General features: G+C 48.4%; 1 protein-coding gene across 2 annotated transcripts in view; it reads left to right on the forward strand.

The window, feature by feature from the left end:
• The window catches only part of rev3l (REV3 like, DNA directed polymerase zeta catalytic subunit), a 128,322-nt gene that overhangs the window by 90,275 nt on the left and 15,520 nt on the right, over window positions 1-22,527 (forward strand). Inside the window, exons 9-23 of one of the 2 annotated variants that reach the window (XM_056295175.1) lie at window positions 98-243; window positions 1,400-1,528; window positions 2,621-2,858; window positions 3,461-3,603; window positions 3,965-7,820; window positions 9,164-10,083; window positions 10,399-10,541; window positions 11,301-11,426; window positions 13,749-13,941; window positions 14,200-14,311; window positions 14,751-14,866; window positions 17,166-17,284; window positions 19,532-19,650; window positions 20,094-20,235; window positions 21,959-22,203. In XM_056295175.1, the coding sequence (XP_056151150.1) occupies window positions 98-243; window positions 1,400-1,528; window positions 2,621-2,858; window positions 3,461-3,603; window positions 3,965-7,820; window positions 9,164-10,083; window positions 10,399-10,541; window positions 11,301-11,426; window positions 13,749-13,941; window positions 14,200-14,311; window positions 14,751-14,866; window positions 17,166-17,284; window positions 19,532-19,650; window positions 20,094-20,235; window positions 21,959-22,203 (6,747 nt within the window). The remainder of the gene's footprint in view (window positions 1-97; window positions 244-1,399; window positions 1,529-2,620; window positions 2,859-3,460; window positions 3,604-3,964; window positions 7,821-9,163; window positions 10,084-10,398; window positions 10,542-11,300; window positions 11,427-13,748; window positions 13,942-14,199; window positions 14,312-14,750; window positions 14,867-17,165; window positions 17,285-19,531; window positions 19,651-20,093; window positions 20,236-21,958; window positions 22,204-22,527) is intronic. The other variant, XM_056295176.1, reaches the window with a different exon arrangement.

Raw genomic sequence — 22,527 nt, forward strand, 5'->3', positions numbered from 1 at the left:
ATGAGTAATTCTTAACTTTCAAACAAGCCGCCGCGACTTCCTCAACAGCCCGTCGTCCTGAACCAGTCTAACCATCTGTCTGTCTTCCTTTGAACAGGACCCAGTCCAGTTCTGCTCTGGGCGACGGAGAGGAACAAGAGATTTCCCCGGGCGATCTGTCGCTTCACCCCGACATCCCCACGCCGGGGGAGCTTCTGTGTACGGCCGCCAACCAGGTGGAGGTGCACAGAGACTCACAACCAGGTGACTTCTTGCTTTACGTGCATCCTTTACACGGAGACGCTTACAATATCCTCAACAGTATAACTTGATCTTGAATTGCACAAGTTAGTTTCAGTCCACATATAGCACATCTCTACGATATAGTGTTCATGCATTTTGTTCTGCGTATGTGAATACTGTTTGACACTGTTAGTTCTTGTTCTGTTTTCCTCTCTATAGAAAAATACCTATGATTCCTTATTTACTTGCGAAATTGGATATTTGTATTTATATTCATGAATTCTTTGGTATTCTTAGATACCACAAGACACTCTTTATTTTTTATCTACTCTACAATGTTCATTTGTCTCCTTTGAGCATCGCAGAAATTTTAAAAGAAATCCCCTCTACATGCAAATTGACTAGGCTGCTGTTAAACAACCATCTGATGTCCACATTTACATAAGAGAAACAATCAAGGGTGCAAAGGTCAGGGACTCCGGGTGTTAGGGGGGACTTCTGAGACTACTGGAGACTACGTGCTGGAGATGAAATGGAGGGAAACCTAAGAAGGCAGATGGAGATTTATTTTGTCCCAGAACATGTGCTGCCCTCACATCCGTGAAAGGTGAAACTGTCTCGGAAGAGCACTCACTGACCATTTCCACATACGGCTCGGCGAGTCGGACCAGGTTTCCTGGCGGGACGGAGGCGACCGGTGAAACTGACGGCGGTCGTTCTTCTGCCTTTCGCTACGAATGAGTTGGGCTTTGAAATGGTGACTCTGCACGGTCCGCACTAGCCTGCCTACATTTCTGGGTTTTGCCTGCCAAGTCCCTCAGAGGAGCCTCATAATTGCCAGGGACAGCAGTGACACACACACACACAAACACGCACAGACCTGCCTCACACTGAACCACCCTACTATGTGTCTATGTGTTCTTGCACCCACTGTGTGTGTGTCTGTGTCGTGTATACCCTGTATTTGTGATGGCAGTTCTCTCAGAGTAACAGATCTGCAACACTGTGTGTGTGTGTGTGTGTCTGCATTGCCCTCACAGTTCTCTGAAGTGCTTTAAATGAAAGTGTCCACCGAGATCTGTTTTTCTTTCCCTCAGTCTGCGTGTGTTTGAGGCTAAAACTCACTCTTTCTCTCCTTTTTTCCCTCTTTGGTTCCTTCTCAATGGCTCTCACTCAGACTTCGTGAGGAGCAGCGGGAAAGTTCTGGAGGAGGCGGTCGTCGATGAAGAGGCCATCTTGAGTCTCCTTGAGAGCAGTCACTCCTTCCTCCCTCTCTCCCAAAGATCCAGCCACTCGCCTCTATTAGGTAGCGACAAAGCTGCAACCTGTTGACAAACATACGCCGTCAGTCAATCAGACAGTCAAACTTTATTTATAAAGGACGTTTCACACACACAGGCGCAGTAGTTAGCATGGTTACCTCACAGCAAGAAGGTCCTGGGTTCGAGCCCCGGGGTAGTCCAACTTTGGGGGTCGTGCTGGGTCGTCCTCTGTGTGGCGTTTGCATGTCCTCCCCGTGTCTGCGTGGGTTTCCTGCGGGTGCTCCGGTTTCCTCCCACAGTCCAAAGATATGTAGGTCAGGTGAATCGGCCTTACTAAATTGTCCCTAGGTGTGTGTGTGTGTGTGTGTGTGTGGGCGGGCCCTTTGATGGGCTGGCGGCCTGTCCAGGGTGTCGCCTCACCTGCCGCCCAATGACTACTGGGATAGGCTCCAGCATCCCTGCGACCCTGAGAGCAGGATAAGCAGTTTGGATAATGGATGGATGGATGGATTTCGTACACATGTCGTTATAGCGCAGAGCATTGCCCTGTCTTCTAAAGGCTAAAATGCCTGAAAATAATTTTTAAAAAGTGAAGGATAAAAAGATGCTCATTAACTTGCATGTGTGTGTATAAAGGGTGAATAAAACTAGAGAAGTGATCTAGTGCATGTTAGTTTGTAAATTGGGTGTGTGCTTGCTGATGGGCAGGGTTAGGGGCAGTAAAGAGGCCCAGGTTAGGTTAGGGTGGTGTGGGGCAATGGGTTTGACCCTTACTCTGTTACTGGGTCAACAGCAGCTAAATAAGTTTACTGTACAACAGCAGCTAAATACGTGTACTGTACAACAGCAGCTAAACAGAAAACGTCTTTATTCCCTCCAGGTCACACTCAGAATTGTCTTTTTTTGTCCTTTAAGTCTTAGTGTGAGAGCTTTCTAGTGTGCGTAGGAAATGGCCATGACGGAAAGGATTTAGATGGATGCTGTTGATAGTCGTTAATGATGTGTGTTCCTTGTAAGTCAGTGTAGTTTTTTTCCTAGGGTTAGGGTTTTTTTTTTGTTGCTTCTAGCACATCGTATCGATATGTTTTCATTATTTTAGATTAATATCTAACAAAAAATGTTTGCCCGTTGTACAGATGGCAGCCAAGACCACACAATGGTGAATTTGCTCGCAAGCCTTGAGGATGATGGTTTCAGAGCAGCTCCCATGAGGCAGAATTCCCAGTCACAGCCTCTTCCCGGCTCTGGGAACTTTCACTACAACAGTGATGAGGAGGAGGCGGGGCCAGAGCTGGACAAGGAAGAGGCGGAGCTCAGCATAGTGATGTCACAGAGATGGGACAGCGACCCTCCAGAAAACTCTACAACAAGAAGGCATGTTGTTTCACCTCGTTTGAAAATTCTTATTAAAGGGTCCTTTTTTTCCCTGCAACCAAGTCTTTATCTCTTGTATACCAAATGGATTTGCTAGATATTGGCTCCCTCAAAACATCTTTGATTAAAAGGCTGATATTATCAGTTTGATTGCCCTTGGTCCAGTATGTTTTCTTTTTCAATTTCTTGCTTTCCGTGAGCTCAATATAGAGGCATGACCAAAAGATAACGGATGCAGAACAATGTTTATATACACTGATAAAAAAGAGAAGCAAACTGGTAAGAACACAGTGAATAAATGGAATTTACAAAAAAGAGAAACAAATTACTTACTTGTACTGGTGAGATAAAAAGAAAAACAAAAGTGCCTATACATTGCACTTCATAACAAACAAAATATGTAAATCTAACAAAATGATGAATCTGATTTGTATTCTTGACCCACAGAAGTACATTGTACATTTCCCTCAAAGCCTTTGGTTTGTGTACCTGTGTCTTAGTTCAGACAGAGGTAAACAAAGGCACCAAGCAGTGAAATGTCAGTTGTCCGCCTTGAGCCATGTGTTATCTAATCAGTGTTACCGTCATCTCCGCCTTTCCAGGCCAGGTGTGAAAGAGGCAGAGGACAGCTTCAGTGATGAGCCACAGGAATCCTCTGATGAGGAGATGGAATGGAGTGGGAACAGTGTGCTGTTCGCCAACCTGTCCATCCCCCAGCTTGATGGGGCCGCGGACGAGAGCAGCGGTGAGTTGTGCCTCGAGATGTGATGAGATAACCCATAAATGTCAGTTTTTCTTCTCTGAATTTTGTTTCTGTGTCCTAAAGATCCATAGCTTCCCGAGATCAGACTAGGGGTTTGATAACAGTGGTACCGTACATATTTAAGGGTTCCAGACCCACAGAGAGCTGTTATACACAGCCCTCCCCAACTCAAATCTACTTTACCCTCTGCTAGCCTCAGTCGCAACAGCACAATTTTTAAAATCAGATACCATATTTTATTTTGAAAAAAGACAAGTGCATCTGCTAGATGTACCTTTGTTTGATCCCTGGTGTAGTTAATAACCCATCTTTTTTCTCTTCTGCCCCCCCCCCCCCCCCCCAGATTCATCGTTAACAGACAGCGGCTCCAGGACTCACTCGTCTCTCACGGTCACAGATAAGATCTTGGCCAAGAGGAACCCCTTCCGCGGGGAGATGGTCCACCTTGAGACCCCCTCCTCAGCCAAGGTCCTACTTGAATGCAAGCACCCTGAGCACAGGCAGGCACGCGCGCTGGATTCAGAGAAACCAGCTGACAAACACTTCCTCTCCAAGAGCAACCAGGACGGCAGCAGTGAATGTTCAACGGGGTTCAAGGTGAATAAAGAGATCCCTTATATCCCACCAGTCAAGCACCCTATCCCTTGCAAGATTGCCAATCACACCGAGGTCTCTCAGATCTGTGCAAACAAGGAGGACGTCTGCCCCCTTTACACCTATGAGAAGAAGACGACAATGCCGCTGGATGAGACGGATCTAGACGGCTTTCCTTTTGGCAACAGAAAGATCACACAGAGCAGGAAGAAGTATGGCAGTATAAAGAATGTAGAGAAGAACTGTCTGTCCATCCTCCAGAATCACCGGACCTTCTCTCTGTGCTACTCAGAGCTGAGAAACTGTTCTACCAAGTCTGAGCTGGAGCTGAACCAGAAAGAGCGCAAAAGTCCTGTCTTAAGGAACATTCCATCAGCTGCCTCTCCCATGGAGGAGAACGAGTTCCTGGCCCCTCGGGAGGAAGAGATAGGCCAGGACAGCGAGGAGGGCGACATCGGCGAGCTCAAGATCAGGTACGAGGACTACCAGGAGAATAAGACGGAAAGAACCATTGTTGCCCAACAGGAGGCACACTACAAGTTCTTCCCCAGTGTCATTCTGTCCAATTGTCTCAGCAGGAAAAAGGGCGGAGGCAACAAACTGCATGATCCCTGCAGCAAGCTGGAACAGGCCCAGTCGCGGAGGTCCAGATTGAAACTAAGCAAGAGGAGGCCTGGGGCAACAGCACAGAAGAATAAGGTAACTGCAGATGATAGCCTTGCCTCCATCAGCCAGGTCAGTACTGGCTTCACCTCCATCAAACCTGTTTGTCCCTCAAGTATGGATATGGAAACATCTGTCACAGAAGACAAGCTAATCAGTGACAACTTGCAGGTGAAAGATAAACTTGTCATGCAGGTAGAGCCAGTCATAAAGGAGGAGCCAGTTAATCAAGAAAAGCAAGTAACTGAACAGCCAGAACCACTTCCAGAGCCCCCTGCCCCTGAGCCCCCAACTATTTCCAGTAGTTGTGAATCAGCTAAAGCCACAGTGGAGGACAGGCTAGACCCACTGCCTGAACTTTCCTCTAAAGTCACCTGCACTAAGACCTCAGGGCTGCCTGGTAGCAAATACACTCTGAGAGCAAAACGCAAGATGAGCTATGATAGCGAGGATGGAGAATACTCAGGTGCCTCCCGGTTTAAAAACCCCCTCTCTATCAAAAACCCACTTAAGGATAGCCACATCCCCAGTGGACAGGAAGTAAAGTGCCAGAAACGGCGCAAGAAGGATCCCCCCATTATTATCAAGTACATCATCATCAACAGGTTTAAAGGGCAGAAAAACATGCTGGTGAAGATGGCCAAAGTGAATGTAGAGGAGCAGTCAGTGGTGCTAACACCAGGTAAGCTGGAGAAGTACAACAAACTAGCCCCTCTTAAAGATTATTGGCCAAAGGTTCCGGAGTCTTCTGCCATCAAGTTTCCCATCACTGAGCCAAAGGCTAAGAAACACCCAAAACGAAAGACAAAGGTTAACTCTGCAACCAAGAAAGTGGTCAACACCTCCTCCAAACCTCGCGTTAGACAGGGTGAAAGGGTAAAAAGGACTAAAAGCTGCCAGAGAGGCCTGAATTTGCCCTCCCTGCCCCCACCTCGACCTTGTTACTGTGAGCTAGCGGATGACCATGACTTGGAATACAAGGATGTCATGGTAGAGCTTGGCTACCTCTCTGAGAGGTGCCCTAGCCCTACAGATTCCACCCCTCCTCGCTGTTGGTCCCCCAGTGACCCCCTTATGGACACCGGGTCCTCAGACCAGCTGATTAACCCACTCAGAGACCCATGTCTCAGTTCTGTCCTCCATGATCCCCCCCCTGTAGCATCTTCAGCCAAAGGATCACGCAGTAAAGGTCGAACTGCCAAACCTAAGAAATCCATAAACACTAAGAGCAGAGTAAACAAGGCTGCTAGCAAACTTCCTGAAGAAGATGAAGCCAAAAAGGAGAATACAAGGCGGAGCTGTGGCACTGCCCCTAGGAGGAGAAAGAAAGAGACGGGAAAAGCAGAAGCGGGCGCAGGCAGCTCAACCACCACCTCAAGGACTAGGAGGTCACGTAAAAAGGTCAAGGTTCCAGAACCCAATTGCTGTTCAGGAAGTAAAGACTGTCACAGCTCAGAGCTTATTTTCCCTGAGAAGGAACTGACTCATTCAAATAACACCTCTCAAGAGGTTCCTCCCTTTCAGCAGCAAGCATGCATAGCTAGACCCAGCCAGGACAGCTCTGAGTTGATATCTGTATCAGACTCTCTTTCATTTGTCCAGTTTATAGAACCAAAGGTCGAGGACTGTGAGACTTCCATCATGGAGGTCAACCAAAGCTTCTCACAGTCAGATAAGTTGCAGACTGATTGTAGCCAGACCACCATAGTCAAGGCGGAGGCTGTAACTGTGAAGTGCATGGATGCTCAGGTGAAACCATTACCTGGATCCTTGCCAGACAATAAAGTAGGAGCCTTCCCACACTCAGGCCCAAGGAATGGGGAAATCCCCACACTGTCGGAGACCCCCTCTGGCTTAGCTGTCCTGAAAAAGCTCTTGCAGAAGAAGCAGCAGCAAGGAAAGGCCCTTCCTCTACAAGCCGTTGGCACAGAGAGCTCCACAAACACCACACTTGAACTGCCAGCGACACTAGATCCCAATTCCAAGCCTGCTAAATCCAGGAGAGCCCCTGCTTCCAACCCTCGAAAACCTCGGGCCCAAAGATCTACTGCTCCAAAGGAGAAGAAACCAAGAAATAAGAAAGTCAAAGGAAGCAGCTCTCAGCCAGAGCTGCCAGTTAAGCAGGAGGCCTTCGTAGTCGATGATAGCCCCATCTTTCTGTCAGACCCAGGACTAGACAGTTGCTACTTCATAGAGGACAGCTTGTCCCCGGAACTTCCACACAACTACAATTTTGACATTAATGCCATTGATCAGACCGAGTTCTCCAGCCCGTATGCAGGCAGTCAGTTTGTTCTGACTGATAAAAATTTGCCACTCAAGTTTCTGAGTGATGTCAGTCAGGAGGCGGTCCCTGCCTTGCCGCTGGGTTTTGAGAGGAGACTATCTGCGCAAGGAGAGGAGCTTCAAAGGCGTTCTGATTGGCACAAAACTAGGCCTCTCAGTCCAGACCTCTTTGATAGGCCAGAGAACGGAGAGTCGTTATCCAGTCACCTCACTTTCTTAGACACTGAGAAAATCCTCAGGGGAAGGGAATGGGGTTCCTCTTTAGGTAAAGCCCACAGCCTCAGCCCCTTTCAAGACTTTCACTGTGAGCGGAAAGAGCTGCTCTTTTCAGCCTTTGACTCCATTGAGCCAATGCGTTTAAGCTCCATTTCCTATGTGGAGAATGAGAGCTCCCCAACAGGGGACCTCCTGGAGGGGATCGATGCCCTGACGTCCACCACACCCAGCAGTTCTCCTCGCTCCATCAGCTCACTGTCCCAGGTGAGAGCCAGCCAGCTTCTCCGAGGGGTGGGAGGGGGAGCCCACATCCTCAAGCCGCTCATGTCCCCTCCAAGCCGGGAGGAGATCCTCAGCACCCTTCAGGACTTGGAGATGTCAGAGGCCACCTTCCAAGAGCCCTTCTGCAGCGACCCCTCCGACGCCCCAGGGAAACCCATGTGAGACCATGCACAGCAGCACCACACATCATCACGTTTCTCTTGTCTTAGTCCAGCAGCAATTAGTGAGCTAGCTTAAAAGCTAAAAACTCACGCATTCATGAAGTTGACCCTATTTTTCCCTTTGTTTTTGATTTCTTTAAAAATTTATTCTACTCCATTCAAACTTTAAAACATTCAGCTGTTTATGGAGATGTGCGAATGTATTCAGCTCTTTGAAATTATGTTTACTATTTGATATATTTTTTTGTGAAAAAGTTTCTCGTTTGAAATTAATTGTTGAACGTTAAGAATCTCCTGAGTTGGAGAGGGCAGGTGAGGTCACATCTCAATTCATAATACTACTTTAAACCACTGTAACCACCTTATCAACACTTACACAGCTATGAGCACACATTTGTGTTGGAATTGAGCTTTCAAGTTACTTTTGTTGCAATAACTACTTCTGCATATGAAAAATTAGCATCTATGTGCTGCTTACTTTACATAGATATAAAGTTTCCTCATTCCCCACAAAAAAATTTGGACTTATTAGTGCTATGTAAACGCCATTCAAACTTTAAAACACGAAGCTACTTTAGGGGATCAGCAGATTGAGTCAACTTCTTGAAATTCAGAACACCTTTTTGAAAATTTAACTTTTTTTTTTTTCTTGCCATTGAAAGACAAAACAATTTTAAGTCTTCCAAGAGGATCATTTAATCACTGGCTGGTAATAATGGCCTATATCCTGGTTATTATGGGCTATATTGTGATTGTAATGGAGTTAAAGTCATCTTGTGATGCCCAAGCAACCATTTTGCCTCTGCTATTAAGCAGACACACACATTTTCTGCAGGAGATGTACCTTCTGGATGATACATAGTTGTAATTTATTCATCAAATCTAGAATATCCCAGAGTTCATTACTACATTTAAATAACAAATTGTAAACTGATTTATTACAATGAGAAAATATTTGAAAAGCATCCTCTATAAATAACTGTATTCTAATATATATGTTTTATTGTATAGATGACGTATTATTTGATAGAATATTCCATAATCTGTAGTGTATTTGAATAATTCGGTGCTTCTAAGTTTTTGATCTATTACAGCAGTAAAATATCAATACAGTATCCTCTATAAATAGACATGTATACTGATAAAATGCAGTTAGGTTATGTAATATAATGTAGTTTATGCTTGAAGTAAATTTATTTGATAGAATATCCCAGAGATTCTTATTTTATGAAAATAAGTTCTACTCTTCTAGGGTTTTGATATATTAGAGCCGTGTGTAAATTGTAATAAGTCATTAATCACACATCCCCCCCCACTCCTTCCCCATTCCATCCCCCCAGGGAGGTTGGTGGCCGTAAGCTGACAGTGGGCACCAGGCTGGTGAAGGAGCTGGCTGAGTTTAATGGGGACCTCTGCCTGGAGGGGCTCCATTTCTGGAAGACCGCCTTCTCTGCCATGACCAACCCTTCCACCTCTGCTCCCTTCTCCTCCACCACCACCACCCGCCCCCAGGGAGACAAGACATCGGCCGCAAGTGAGGAGCATGCGGAGCTGGGCCCGTCCTTGTCCAAAGGGGACCAGAAGGTGGTCCTGCTGCCCTGCAGGAACCCCCCAAGCCGGGAGCGTGTGCAGCTGTGGCTGGAAGCCAGGAAACAGTACGAGCATCTGCAGAGAGGAAGGAGAGAGGTGGGAAACATAAAGGAAAGGGATGGGCTGGTTGTGGACATGCTCTCAGAGAGGCCCGACTCTTCAGCTGCCATCAGCAGCCCAGGGGCAGAGGACAAACAGCGGGAAACAGCATCCACTCGTAGAGGCAGGAAACACTTGCTGTCTTTAAAAATGCCTGCTCCTGACAACGCCAGCTCTCGGGGCAGCCCCGTGGTGGTGAGTCCCGTGTTGGCTGTAGGTGTCTTGACCCCCAAGGAAGAAGGGGAGAAGGTGGGTGAAGGTGAAACCAGCTCTCCAGACTCCCCAGATCTCCCTCCATGGCAGGCTTCTTCCAAGTACAGCCTGTCAGGACCAGACGGGGTAGCGGTGCAAAGTGGTGGGGTGGGGTCTCCAGAGATGCCCTCACCAAGACTCCTCACCTCCCCAGAGAGGACAGGGGAGAGACTGCTTCACACTCCCTCGCCTTTACCCAGCAGTGACTGGGAAGAGGGCAGGATCAGTCCTCACCTTCTCCACAGCACCCCCTTCCTTAGGAGGCAGAAAGGGAGTGGGGGAGACCTGGAGCCAATGTTCAGTACTCCCATGACTGAAGGTAAGAAAGGCCATTTTGTGTCTTCTGTACTGGCCGTTGACAGCCATGGCTTATGTTCTGCCCTTTTAACAAAGGACAAAGGGTGATTTAAATTAATGACAGCACACATCTTAACTGAATCTTCTCTCTTTTATGTATTGAAAAAAAACCTCTTCCTTCAAAGTGTCCCATTTTTATGGCCACTGTTAACAAAGGCTGTATAATTGACTAATCAAGTGTGCTGGGTTTTGAATTTCTTTCAATCAAATAATTCTCCTGAATGGTTTTTAATGTAAGCAAATCCTCCATGTGCAATAGTGTTATTAACCTTCACAGCTGCTCCTATCCTCTACGGCTCCACGTCCGTTCCCATCATCCTATTTTCTGTTCCAGAGGAGCCCTTGTCCCAGAGACTTCAACAGAGGAGGAGGAGCCAAGCAGAGCCCCTGAGAAGAGTATTACTGTCAACACAGATGAAGGTCAGTGTATAAGTGTTGCCTCTTTAGTCCCCACATCAAATAGCCCTACACTCGGGGCATCTGGTTGGCGTGGCGGTCTATTCCGTTGCCTACCAATACGAGGATCGCTGGTTCGAATCCCTGTGTTACCTCCGGCTTGGTTGGGTGTCCCTACAGACACAATTGACCGCATCTGTGGGTGGGAAGCCGGATGTGGGTATGTGTCCTGGTTGCTGCACTAGCGCCTCCTCTGATTAGTCGGGGCGCCTGTTCAAGGGGGAGGGGGAACTGGGGGAAATAGTGTGATCCTCCCATGCGCTACCTCCCCCTGGCGAGACTCCTCACTGTCAGGTGAAAAGAAGCCGCTGACGACTCCACATGTATTGGCGGAGTCTGCAGCCCCCCCCCCCCCCGGATCGGCAGAGGGGGTGGAGCAGCGACCGGGGCGGCTTGGAAGAGTGGGGTAATTGGCTGGATACAATTGGGAGAAAAAAGGGGGGGGGATCCCCCCCCCCAAAAAATAGCCCTACATTCAAGTCTAATCAAAGACATTGTTTGATATTGTAGCATTGGGTTTGTGTATCGGGACTAGGATGGGTCAGAATGGGGGGGAGGGGGGCTATTCCTTCAGCTCAAGACCCTACCTCAACTCAGTGCCTCATCTGTGTAGAGAAACGGCTTGGAATTCAGTTTACGAGTCTTCTTAGTGGTTTTTAATGTGCATTCGATCTGCTTTTGTTGTCACCTGACCGTTGTTGATGTGCTCTTGACTTTCCACAGAACCAGTTCGCTGCTCTGAATGTGCCAAAGAAGGACAACTCTGGGATCGAGGGCCCCAGTATCAGTAATTCATACGGATTCAAAGTCAGCATGCAGAATCTGCAGGAGGCCAAAGCTCTGCATGAGGTGAGACACACACACACACACACACACACACACAGCCTTGATTTTTTTTTTTTACACATGTAAACACATAAACAATATTTCACATTAGCAGCATTTTCATCAAGCTCTTTTTATCCAATTCTTGGACTACAGAGTTTTACAAAACTGCAAGTGTTGCATTAAAAAGCTGAACAGAAATGAAAAAAGATTGCGGGGGTAAAGGAACTAAATATCCCAGAAAACAAGTTACACTACTACAAAATGGAAAAAGTTGACCTGGGAATAAAGAGCAATGGAATTGGATTTCTAGTTATTTCTCCAATTGTAAATATTCTTTTTATTGTTTTTATCGACATAATCCTGCACACAGGGAGATTGTTATGTAGTTTGAAACCAGCCAGTGGAAACATGCCTGGTAAGCATTTGAATCTTTCTCACTTGTCAAACGAGTTAGCTTTAAATTTTCATAAAGATTTAATGGAAACATGGCTGCTCTCTCACCCAACATATTTGCATGAACACAGAAGATTGTGTTTGTAATGCATGAATACAGCTGGACTTAGTCCTTAGTCTGAGTGTAAGTGTAATAGTACGAGGAGCACCTTAATTTTACTCGCATTATAATCTTCAGAGTAAGCGCACAACCTACCAAATGTAAGCATGATCAAGTTGTGCCAGCAGAGCTGGTGACTTTGCTCATGTTGCTCTGCCAGGGGCACCTGGCTCTAAAAACTACTCACAATCATCACTTGCTGGCGGGATTAGTCGGGTATGAGTCACTTTGTTATGTTTTTTGATGTTATTATAACGTAACATATATATATATATATATATATATATATGTTTAAAATTTGACAAAAAAAAACAAACAAACAAGCAAAGTGGAATAGATGTCTTGATGCATGCTCAGTAATCCAGGTAAGAGAATCAAAGCAGGTTGAATCAGTTCATCTGGATACAATGTTTATCGACAGATTAACTTTGTATCCAGATGAACTGATTCAACCTGCTTTGAAAGTGGAATAGAATTTTTTTGCACCATGTCAGATGATCGTAAAAGTGATGTCTACATTAAGTCGGGTGAGGTGTCTTAATTCAGACCTTTATTTCCCAAGATGCACTTGCGGTTAGAACCAGTGTGAAGCAGATGTGTGTATATATATATATATGAAGTGAATTTTGTCATAATTACAATATTATAAAAGGAGGTTTTCCCCTCAATGACCCATTCTCTACGGAAGCTCATGCAATGCATTTACACTTACATTTTGCGGGCCTTCAGCAAATGGGAGTTGTATGTCACTCGTCAGATGAGTGTAATTAGCTTAATTAATTTCTCCAGTGCTGACACAACGCTAAAACGAAGTGTGGAGATAATTCTGGCTGTGTGAGGCTACGATGAGTGGAAAAGGAGAACAAACTCAAGTACTGTAGAGAACTGTAAAAAAATTGAATAACGGGGGGTCCGGTGACGTGGCGGTCTATTCCGTTACCTACCAACACGGGGATCGGCGGTTCAAATCCCCGTGTTACCTCCGGCTTGGTCAGGCATCCCTACAGACACAAGTGGCTGTGTCTGCAGGTGGGAAACCGGATGTGGTTGTGTGTCCTGCTCGCTGCAGTAGTGCCACCTCTGGTTGGTCGGGGCGCCTGTTCGGGGGGGAGGGGGAACTGGGGGCAATAGTGTGATCCTCCCCCGCGCTACGCCCCCCTGGCGAAACTCCTCGCTGTCAGGTGAAAAGAAGCGGCTGGCGACTCCACATTTATCAGAGGGGGCATGTGGTAGTCTGCAGCCCTCCCCGGATCGGCAGAGGGGGTGGAGCAGAGACCGGGACGGCTCGGAAGAATGGGGTAATTGGCTGGGTACAATCGAGAGTTGGGGGGGGGGGGGGATTCTTTTAAAAACAAAAAAAGTGAATAAAAGTCTAGAAGAGAGGAAGAGAGGTTTTTAAGCAACTGGTTGAGTAGAGGAGACGGATTTTGACCACAAGGTGAGGAAATGCATCCTGAAAAGATGTTTTTTTTTTAATCTGACAATTGAAAGTGGGCAGAAACACTAATAAACTTTATTTGGATGACATTTTTTGAATCACATTTTACAAAGTGCTTTAACAATAGATATGAAATAAACATGTAATCATACATAATTATTTAATGTATATCCAAATAAAACTCAAAATCAGTCACAATCATTAAAAAAAGTGAAACATGAGAGGCCCGCTAGCTTACAAAAAAAAAAATCACATGCCGAAAGTGTTATAAAACACTTAAAAGCACAACATTAAAGCCTTTTGCTTGTTTCCTTTGAAATGTTTATAACGTGCTGTTATCGTCTCTGTCCAGGTTCAGTACCTGACGCTGATGAGCATGGAGCTCCACGCACGGACCCGACGTGACCTGGAGCCCGACCCGGAGTTTGATCCCATATGTGCCTTATTCTACTGCCTCAACTCTGACGCTCCCTTCCCGGACTCGGACCACAGCCAGCTCACCGGTGCCATCGTGGTGGAGAAGGATCCCCAAAGCGACGGTCGAGGTGACACACATATCTTGATTGGTTTGATTTGCACAGGCTGATAAAAACCCCTGTCACAGTCTGCTAGCAAAGATTAGCAAACGGTTCTTCCTGTTTACATGTTAATGGAAAAGTCAAACTGGTGCTGCAGTAAATCATAAAGGAATGGGTGGATGTATCGCCGGATAGATAGACGGAGGGCTGGATGGGTGTTTGGAAATCCCGTTTGAGAGCATAAAGGCAGCCTAACGCGTGTGTTTGTATCGGTGTCCTCGTCAGGTAATCGAAGAACAGCGCCCCTGCTGGTCAGGTCGGGCGTCTCCGGGCTGCAGGTGACGTACACAGGTGACGAGAAGCAGCTGTTCCAGGAGCTGGTGACCATCATGAGAAGGTGTGTGTGGTCCAGCAGGTCTGACAGGGGTTCGAAGTAGGTAGTATGGTAGTACCTGATAGTACTGTAGTACCTGATAGTACTGTAGTACCTGATAGTACTGTAGTACCCGACCCTTCCAGAGGCTTCCGGCTGTGCTTACATCATAAACTGAGGTGATAAATGATCATTTATTGGTGGGAGAAAAAGTCCAGGTATTAGGACTGTCACAAATATTCAATATGGTTCAAAACAATATATATAGATATATATTTGTGTGTATTTTATTTTAAAACTCTGTGTGGGGTATGTTCATATTACAACCACAAACACTTTTGTGATGTAGTGCAATTGTTTTTTTCTCAAATTGGACTTGGATTGTAAGGTTATGGACCAGAACTGTTCACGTCCCTGCCCCCCCCCACCCCATCACAATGCTAATGGGGCTTTGTCCTGGCAGGTTCGACCCGGACATCCTGGTGGGTTACGAGGTGCAGATGCGTTCCTGGGGTTACCTCCTTCAGAGGGCATCGGCGTTGGGGGTGGACCTGTGCCAGCAGCTGTCGCGGGTGCCAGGTAAGACCAGCAGTGACCCTGTCCTCCATCTGTCCACGCTACCCCCCACCCCCCCCCACCAATTAAATAGACTAAAACAGAACAACCTCTCAGCCAAGAGAGCAGTCACGGCAAATTACCATTTCCCGCAATTCACCGTCTGTCTCTCCATCTAATAAATCCGTGCACGAGAAAGAATCTCTCGCTAAGCTCGTCATCTTGCGCACGGTGCCCCAACACGCCTCCCTCTGACCCTTCACCCGGTAAAATGTGGGCCGGCGGCAGAATATTAAGTTCTTCTCTTCCTTAAAGAGGTGGCGACACGCTAGGGTGCGTCCATAAATTGATGCAGGCACTCGTTGAGCACACCGCCGCATATTTCTCAACACGCCGGATTTTGCAAAAGTAATTATTGGTGGATTATTGAATCTGGCGGTGCGAGGCGTGGGTGTTAAGAGCTAAGTCCTATCAAATGAAGTTTGTGTGTGTGTGTGTGTGTGTGCGTGTGCCTGCTCCTATGTTGTTTCGCACAAAAACTCCCCAAGTCCCTTTGTTCCACTGCGAAGCAGCTTACGTCCAAAACAACAGACTGGTTGTATGTGTGTGTGTGTGTGTGTGTGTGTGTGTGTACTCGCTTGCTCACTTGTGTGTGTTTGGGGTCTGGTTGAGTGTGCATGTATCTTTGGGAGTGTGTTTGTTATGCGTGTATGTGCATGCGGCACTCATGTTTGTTGTCCAGCCGTCCATTATCCGAACCGCTTATCCTGCTCTCGGGGTCGTGGGGGATGCTGGGGCCTATCCCAGCAGTCATTGGGCGGCAGGTGGGGAGACACCCTGGACAGGCCACCAGTCCATCACAGGGCCAACACACACACACACACACACACACACACACACACACACACACACACACACACACACACACACACACACACTCATTCACACCTAGGGACAATTTAGTATGGCCGAGTCTCCTGACCTACATGTCTTTGGACTGTGGGAGGAAACCGGAGCCCCCGGAGGAAACCCACGCAGACACGGGGAGAACATGCAAACTCCACACAGAGGACGACCCGCAAGGTTGGGCCACCCCGGCCCGGGCTTGAACCCAGCATCTTCTTGCTGTGAAGGCGACCGTGCTAACCACTGTGCCGCCGTGCTCATGTTTGCCGTGTTTATCAGAATCAGGTTTATTGAGTTTGTCTTGCTACGTTGGTGCAAGAGGGAAAAATTAACAGTAAATAGTAGAGATGAAAGTTAAAAAGTATGATAAATAAAATATATAGTATAAAGCAAAAATGAAAGTAGGGTGCAACAGGTGCGAGCCCATGTGGCAGCTCCTGATGCCCGGCACCGCGTGCCAGGAGCTTCGTTTGCAAAAACGTTAGTTAGACTTTGAAGACGTTTTATGCGGTGTGTCCATATATACAGAGAGCACAGCAGAGAAGATAGAAGGGGGGTGGGGGTGGGGGTGGGTGGGCGGCAGTGTCAGGATCTGCGAGTGTCTGGGGGCTTGTTAGGAAGGCCTACTGCTGTAGGGAAGAAGCTGTTCTTGTGGCATGAGGTTCTGGTTTTTATAGACCTTGACTTCTTGCCAGAGGGGAGTGTTTTGAAGAGACCATGGCCCGGGAGGGGAGGGTCGGCCATGATCTTTCCTTCTCGCCTGGAGGGGTACGGGCCATGGAGGGACAGCCGGTTGCAGCCAATCACCCTCTCAGCAGAGCGAATGATACGCTGCAGTCTGCCCTTGTTCTCGGCAGTGGCGGCAGCGTACCAGATAGTGGGGGAGGGGGTGAGGATGGGCTCAGTGATGGTAGCGTAAAATTGCACCGTGATTGGCGTTGGCAGGTTGAACTTTTTCAGCTGCCGCAGGAAGTACAACCCTTGCTGTGCCTTGATGGTGAGTGAGGAGGTCCTGGGCGATGGTGGTGCCCAGGAAGCGGAAGGATTCCACAGTGTCGGCTGTGGAGCCACACAGGGTGATGGGGGCGGGTGGGGCTGGGTACTTTCTAAGGTCCACAACCATCTCAACTGTCTTTAGAGCATTGAGCGCCAAGTTTGGCGCCACCTGTAGGTGGACTCATCCCCATCCGGGAGGTGCACATGCACTTGGCGCACATAACTGTGATTAATTTGTTGAATGAGTGTTTGTGCAAGGGGGAACATTTGAATTTGAAGTGTTTGTGTATGGGTAAACAAGTCCTCGCCTGTTCGTGCAAGTAACAATTTCCGTGGGTCGCCATGTAAGTGTGCGCATACTCATGTGTGTGACTGAAACCGGAGTCCGTAACTGGTTGTGTTGCTGTCCTGCTGTCCTCAGGGGACTCCAAAGAGAACCGCTACACAGCAGACAGGGACGAATACGGTGCTGACACCATGACCGAGATCAACATCATCGGCCGCATCACCCTCAACCTGTGGAGGGTGATGAAGACTGAGGTAGGTGTGACCCCCCCCCCCCACGTGACCTCGTACCCCGTCCCTCCTCCTTACATGAGCCACCATAATTCGGGGCTGTTGACCAGGAAACACCGGGGTCACATTTTGAAGTGTTGGTTGCAGTTCCACAGATGAGTTATATGGCGTCTACCCTGACTTTACTGTGACTTTACTGATGTTCCTTCAGCGGTTTAGATGTTCTGTGGAAATAAGAGTTATTAAAATGTGTGTTTTACTTGTGCTGCATGTGAATTTTGGGGCAGTCTGATGAGGAAGCACAAATGTATGCAGAGAGAAAATGGAGATTTATGTATTTTGTACTGCTGGTGATATATCATGGCTGGTGGCCTGTCACGGCACTGATAATTGCATCTTTTAATTTATGTCCGAGGTAACTGCAAATTTTATTGATCACCAAGTGTGCACACGCAAGGACTGTGAATTGGTGTGATGCTCGCTTAAAGCAACAAAAGGGAGATAACGTAACATTGTAAGGTTGGGAAACTTAAACTTTAACAAAGGAAATCTACCCATCTCCATAGGAATATCAAGTAGGCAAGGGAGTTAAGGGATTTGGTCGTTAATTACGCGGGCATTAATTTGGGTTCGGGAACTAGGGCAGGCTCGTCAGCCTTTGACTTTGTTGGAAGAAATGTGGAGAATACTGAAGGAGGGGGCGCTCTTAAAAGCTACAGTATCAACCTACTCCCAACGCAGAGGAGTAGATAGGGATAAAGACTGAGGTTATGGGGCGTCCGGGTGGCGTGGCGGTCTATTCCGTTACCTAGCAACACAGGGATCACCGGTTTGAATCCCTGTGTTACCTCCGGCTTGGTCGGGCATCCCTACAGGCACAATTGGCCATGCCTGCCGGTGGGAAGCCGGGTGTGGGTATGTGTCCTGGTCGCTGCACTAGCGCCTCCTCTGGTCAGTTGGGGGCGCCTGTTCGGGGGGAGGGGGAACTGGGGGGAATAGCGTGATCCTCCCACACGCTTTGTCCCCCTGGTGAAACTCCTCACTGTCAGGTGAAAAGAAGCGACTGGCGACTCCACATGTATGGGAGGAGGCATGTGGTAGTCTGCAGCCCTCCCCGGATTGGCAGAGGGGGTGGAGCAGCGACCGGGACAGCTTGGGGAGAAAAAGGGGGGGGTATCCAAAAAACAACTGGGGTTATTAGGTCCTGTGATTCTCTGGTCAGTGGAGCCAACAACGAAAATCAATGCCGCAGGCCCTGCAGGGACCAGACTCTGAATGCCACGTTTTGCCCCGCGGGTCATTTCAGTGCAGAGGTGATGTTAGCTGGTGGGCTGTGAACGGTGTTCATCCACTCTGTAGCATCAAAAGCCAACTGGAAGAAAACGTCAGTTTTAGCTACTGGGGTGTCTTATCTGTTGGTAAAGATTTGGTTCGGGCTTGGTCTGCCCATGTGCCTGTTAGCCACAACAAGCTCATTTGATCATCAGACTCGTCTGCACCTGCCTGTACTGCTCTTCTTCACTCGGCCGCTGCAGCGAGGACATAAGATGTGATGCACGTCTTCATCTTCAATTTTCCTGGGGAAGTCCATCCTAACTAAGACTGACCATTATAATTGCCGACCACAAAAGCATTCCGGGGGCGTTCAGGTGGCGTAGCGGTCTATTCCGTTGCCTACTAATGACGCGCTCACGAGTTCGAATCCCCGTGTTACCTCTGGCTTGGTCAGGCGTCCCTACAGACACAATGGGCCGAATGGGAAGCCGGATGTGGGTGTGTGTCCTGGTCGCTGCACTAGTGCCTCCTCTGGTCAGTCGGGGTGCCTGTTTGGGGGGAGGGGGAACTGGGGGGGAATAGCGTGATCTTCTCACGCGCTATGGCCCCCTGGTGAAACTCCTCACTGTCAGGTGAAAAGAAGCGGCTGGCGACTCCACGTGTATGGGAGGGGGCATGTGGTAGTCTGCAGCCCTCCCTGGATTGGCAGAGGGGGCGGAGCAGCCTCCAGGACGACTGGGAAGAGTGGAGTAATAGGACAGGTACAATTGGGGGGGGAAAAAAGGGGAGGAAATCCCCACCCAAAAAAAACAAAAGTATTCCGGGTTTGGATTTTTCCGGAGGAGCCGTTATCTTGAATATGCCAGCGACAGGAAGTTACAAAAAGGGACGCTTGTTTGCATGTAAATCTTCTGGTAAATTCTAGCTGTAGGGACATTTTGAGTTAAGCAAAGTTGTGTGTCTGATTTATATGTCCCCCCCCCCCCCCCCCCTCAGGTGACATTGAACAACTACAGTTTTGAGAATGTGGCCTTCCACGTGCTCCACCAGCGCTTCCCGCTGTACAGCCCTCGCACCCTCTCCGACTGGTTTGACCACAACACCGACCTCTACAGGTTTGTGCCATTCACCCAAGACCACAAAATGACTGGTGCAGGGAAGAGGAGGAGACCGCGGGGGAAAAAGAGGAGATAGAGCTGTGTTGGAATCTGATTATAGTTCAGAGGACATATGGTTGACTTAATAACTCAGCTGTCTCAGGATTTTTCAGATTCCCGCCTCTTTTCTGAAAGAATCGATTTATTTCGATCGACACGGCTCCTGTTCACTACCGGTGGGGATCTGTGTATTTGTAGATGTCTCGTTTCGCTCCCTGGCTGCTCGTCCAGTTAGTTGTTTCTGGTTATTCCCTCGTGTCTCTAAATCACTCCACAACACACAACACACAAACACACACACACACACACTATCTGTAAACCTCTCTGATACAAACACTGTCAATTTCAGTATCATTAGTACTCCAGTGTATCATGTGCGTATTTTGTTGTGTGTACTTCAGGTGGAAGATGGTGGACCACTACGTGAGCCGTGTCCGTGGCACCACGCAGCTGCTGCAGCAGCAGGACATTGTGGGCAGAACCAGCGAGCTGGCCAGAGTGTTCGGGATCCAGTTCTACCACGTTCTGACCCGTGGATCACAGGTAACGACTGACCCGGAACCGAGAGTCCGTCAGCCAGGCCAGTTCCCCTCGCCATTTCATCCGAATTAAGCGTTCGGTGCTTTGTGCCGCGCATCACCCAGAGGTTTCTAGGAACCGGTCTTGGCGTGTTGAAGAACGATGTAACAGAGGAAATCGGTATGCATTTGGACTTTAGAGCATCAAAGTAAAAGTTCAAAATGAAGCCATTAGGGTAGCATGGTGGTCTATTCCGTTGCCTGCCAACACAGAGATCGCCGGTTCGAATCCCCGTGTTACCTCCGGCTTGGTCAGGCGTCCCTACAGACACAATTGGCCGTGTCTGCGAGAGGGGGAGCCGGATGTGGGTATGTGTCCTGGTCGCTGCACTAGCGCCTCCTCTGGTTGGTCGGGGCACCTGTTTGGGGAGCGGGTACTGGGGGGAACAGCGTGATCATCCTCCCACGCGCTACGTCCCCCTGGTGACACTCCTCACTGTCAGGTGAAAAGAAGTGGCTGGCGACTCCACATGTATGGGAGGAGGCATGTGGTAGTCTGCAGCCCTCCCCGGATCGGCAGAGGGGGTGGAGCAGCGACCGGGACGGCTCGGAAGAGTGGGGTGATTGGCCAAGTACAACTGGGGAGAAAAAGGGGAAATATCCCCCCACCCCCCAAAAAAATGAACCCATCCCATTAGTAATGTCATTAATTCAAAATGAAGTATCAGGAAAGGGGCAGAGATCAGTGGTTGTTGAGGAGGTCGCGACCTAAAGAGGCGGGTATACTCCATATACCTGTGTATACCCTCCACCGGCAGAGATAAAACGGTTCACTTCTGAGTTGTCTGCCGGAGGGACGCTGAGAGAATTGGGTGAAACCAGCAAACAGGAAGTCGGTTATTTTTGGGGGGTTTCTTCCATTCAACATTTCTTTTCCCCTGCTCTATCAGGAAATAAGTGAAAACACCGGCTCTCTCATTATCTGTGAATTGCGGTTTCAATTTGACTGGGATCGATGGAAAGTGAATGGACCCCGGCCTCGGGACCTATAAAGGACAGGCCGCTGGGAGATGCGCAACTCTTTTCCACCTGAAATAATTCCGTTTTTATTCCCTGAAACTCAATTGTGTTGCTAAGCGATGCTAGCTTAACTCTGCCGGCTAGCCGAAATTGCATTTGTCGCACAGCAACGACTGCTCATCCGACAGTCTACCAGGAAGTAGTCTGGTCTCAGAGGCGCAACTCCGCCCAGATAGATGGCTCTCATCTGAACCGCACAGGCTTTGGTTTAACAGGGTCGGCTGTTAAACCAAAGTGATTTAGATGGTCTCTGAGTCCTCTGTTGACCGGAGTTACAATCATCATCAACACAAGCATCTTTCTTTGTGAAACCATTGACCTTCTCCAACACCCAACCCTTCATTATGGTTATCAATTACACTTTGCCTGTCTGCCTGCCTGCCTGCCTGTCTGTCTGCCTGCCTGCCTGCCTGTCTGCCTGTCTGTCTGTCTGTCTGTCTGTCTGTCTGTCTGTCTGTCTGTCTGTCTGTCTGTCTGTCTGTCCATCCATCCCTGAAGAAAGTTGTGTCGCTCTCATAGACCGTAGAGATAGCTGGATTGGTGAATTGGTTGGTGGGGAGACACTGATGGACAGACAGACTGACTTTTAGTTCCTATTCATTAGTATGCATGTGACATGACTGGTTCACGAAGGTCTCATCTCTGCTCCCCCCCCCCCCCCCCCGCAGTACCGTGTGGAGTCCATGATGCTGCGCGTGGCCAAGCCGTTGAACTACATCCCTGTTACACCCAGCATACAGCAGCGTGCCCAGCAGAGGGCGCCCCAGTCCATCCCGCTGGTGATGGAACCGGAGTCTCGCTTTTACAGCAACTCGGTGGTGGTGCTCGACTTCCAGTCGCTCTACCCTTCCATCGTCATCGCCTACAACTACTGTTTCTCCACCTGCCTGGGTCACGTGGACAGCCTGGGAACGTAAGGCGCCCAAACGAACGCTCACATACAACACAATCACAAACGTAACGACTCACAGAAAGGCTGCTCGTGATTTCTACCTCAGTGCTGCCACCTATCATCCGGCATTGTGCATAACAACAAATCAAAATCGGCTCACAGTGGAAGGTAGCGGATACGCTGCACGTCTGTCGACAGCTGCCGAGTCTTCATACGCCTTCAGTAGATGTCAGTTTGTCGCGAGGTTTTGCTTTCTATCTCAACAATCTTCCAAGACCTTGGCCATTTTTTTTCCTCCTAAATATCTTTTGAGGTGACATTTTCAGAATGAGCCGATAAGGTCAT

The sequence above is a fragment of the Lampris incognitus genome, chromosome 15 (assembly GCF_029633865.1).
Source record: "Lampris incognitus isolate fLamInc1 chromosome 15, fLamInc1.hap2, whole genome shotgun sequence".
Classification (NCBI taxonomy): domain Eukaryota; kingdom Metazoa; phylum Chordata; class Actinopteri; order Lampriformes; family Lampridae; genus Lampris; species Lampris incognitus.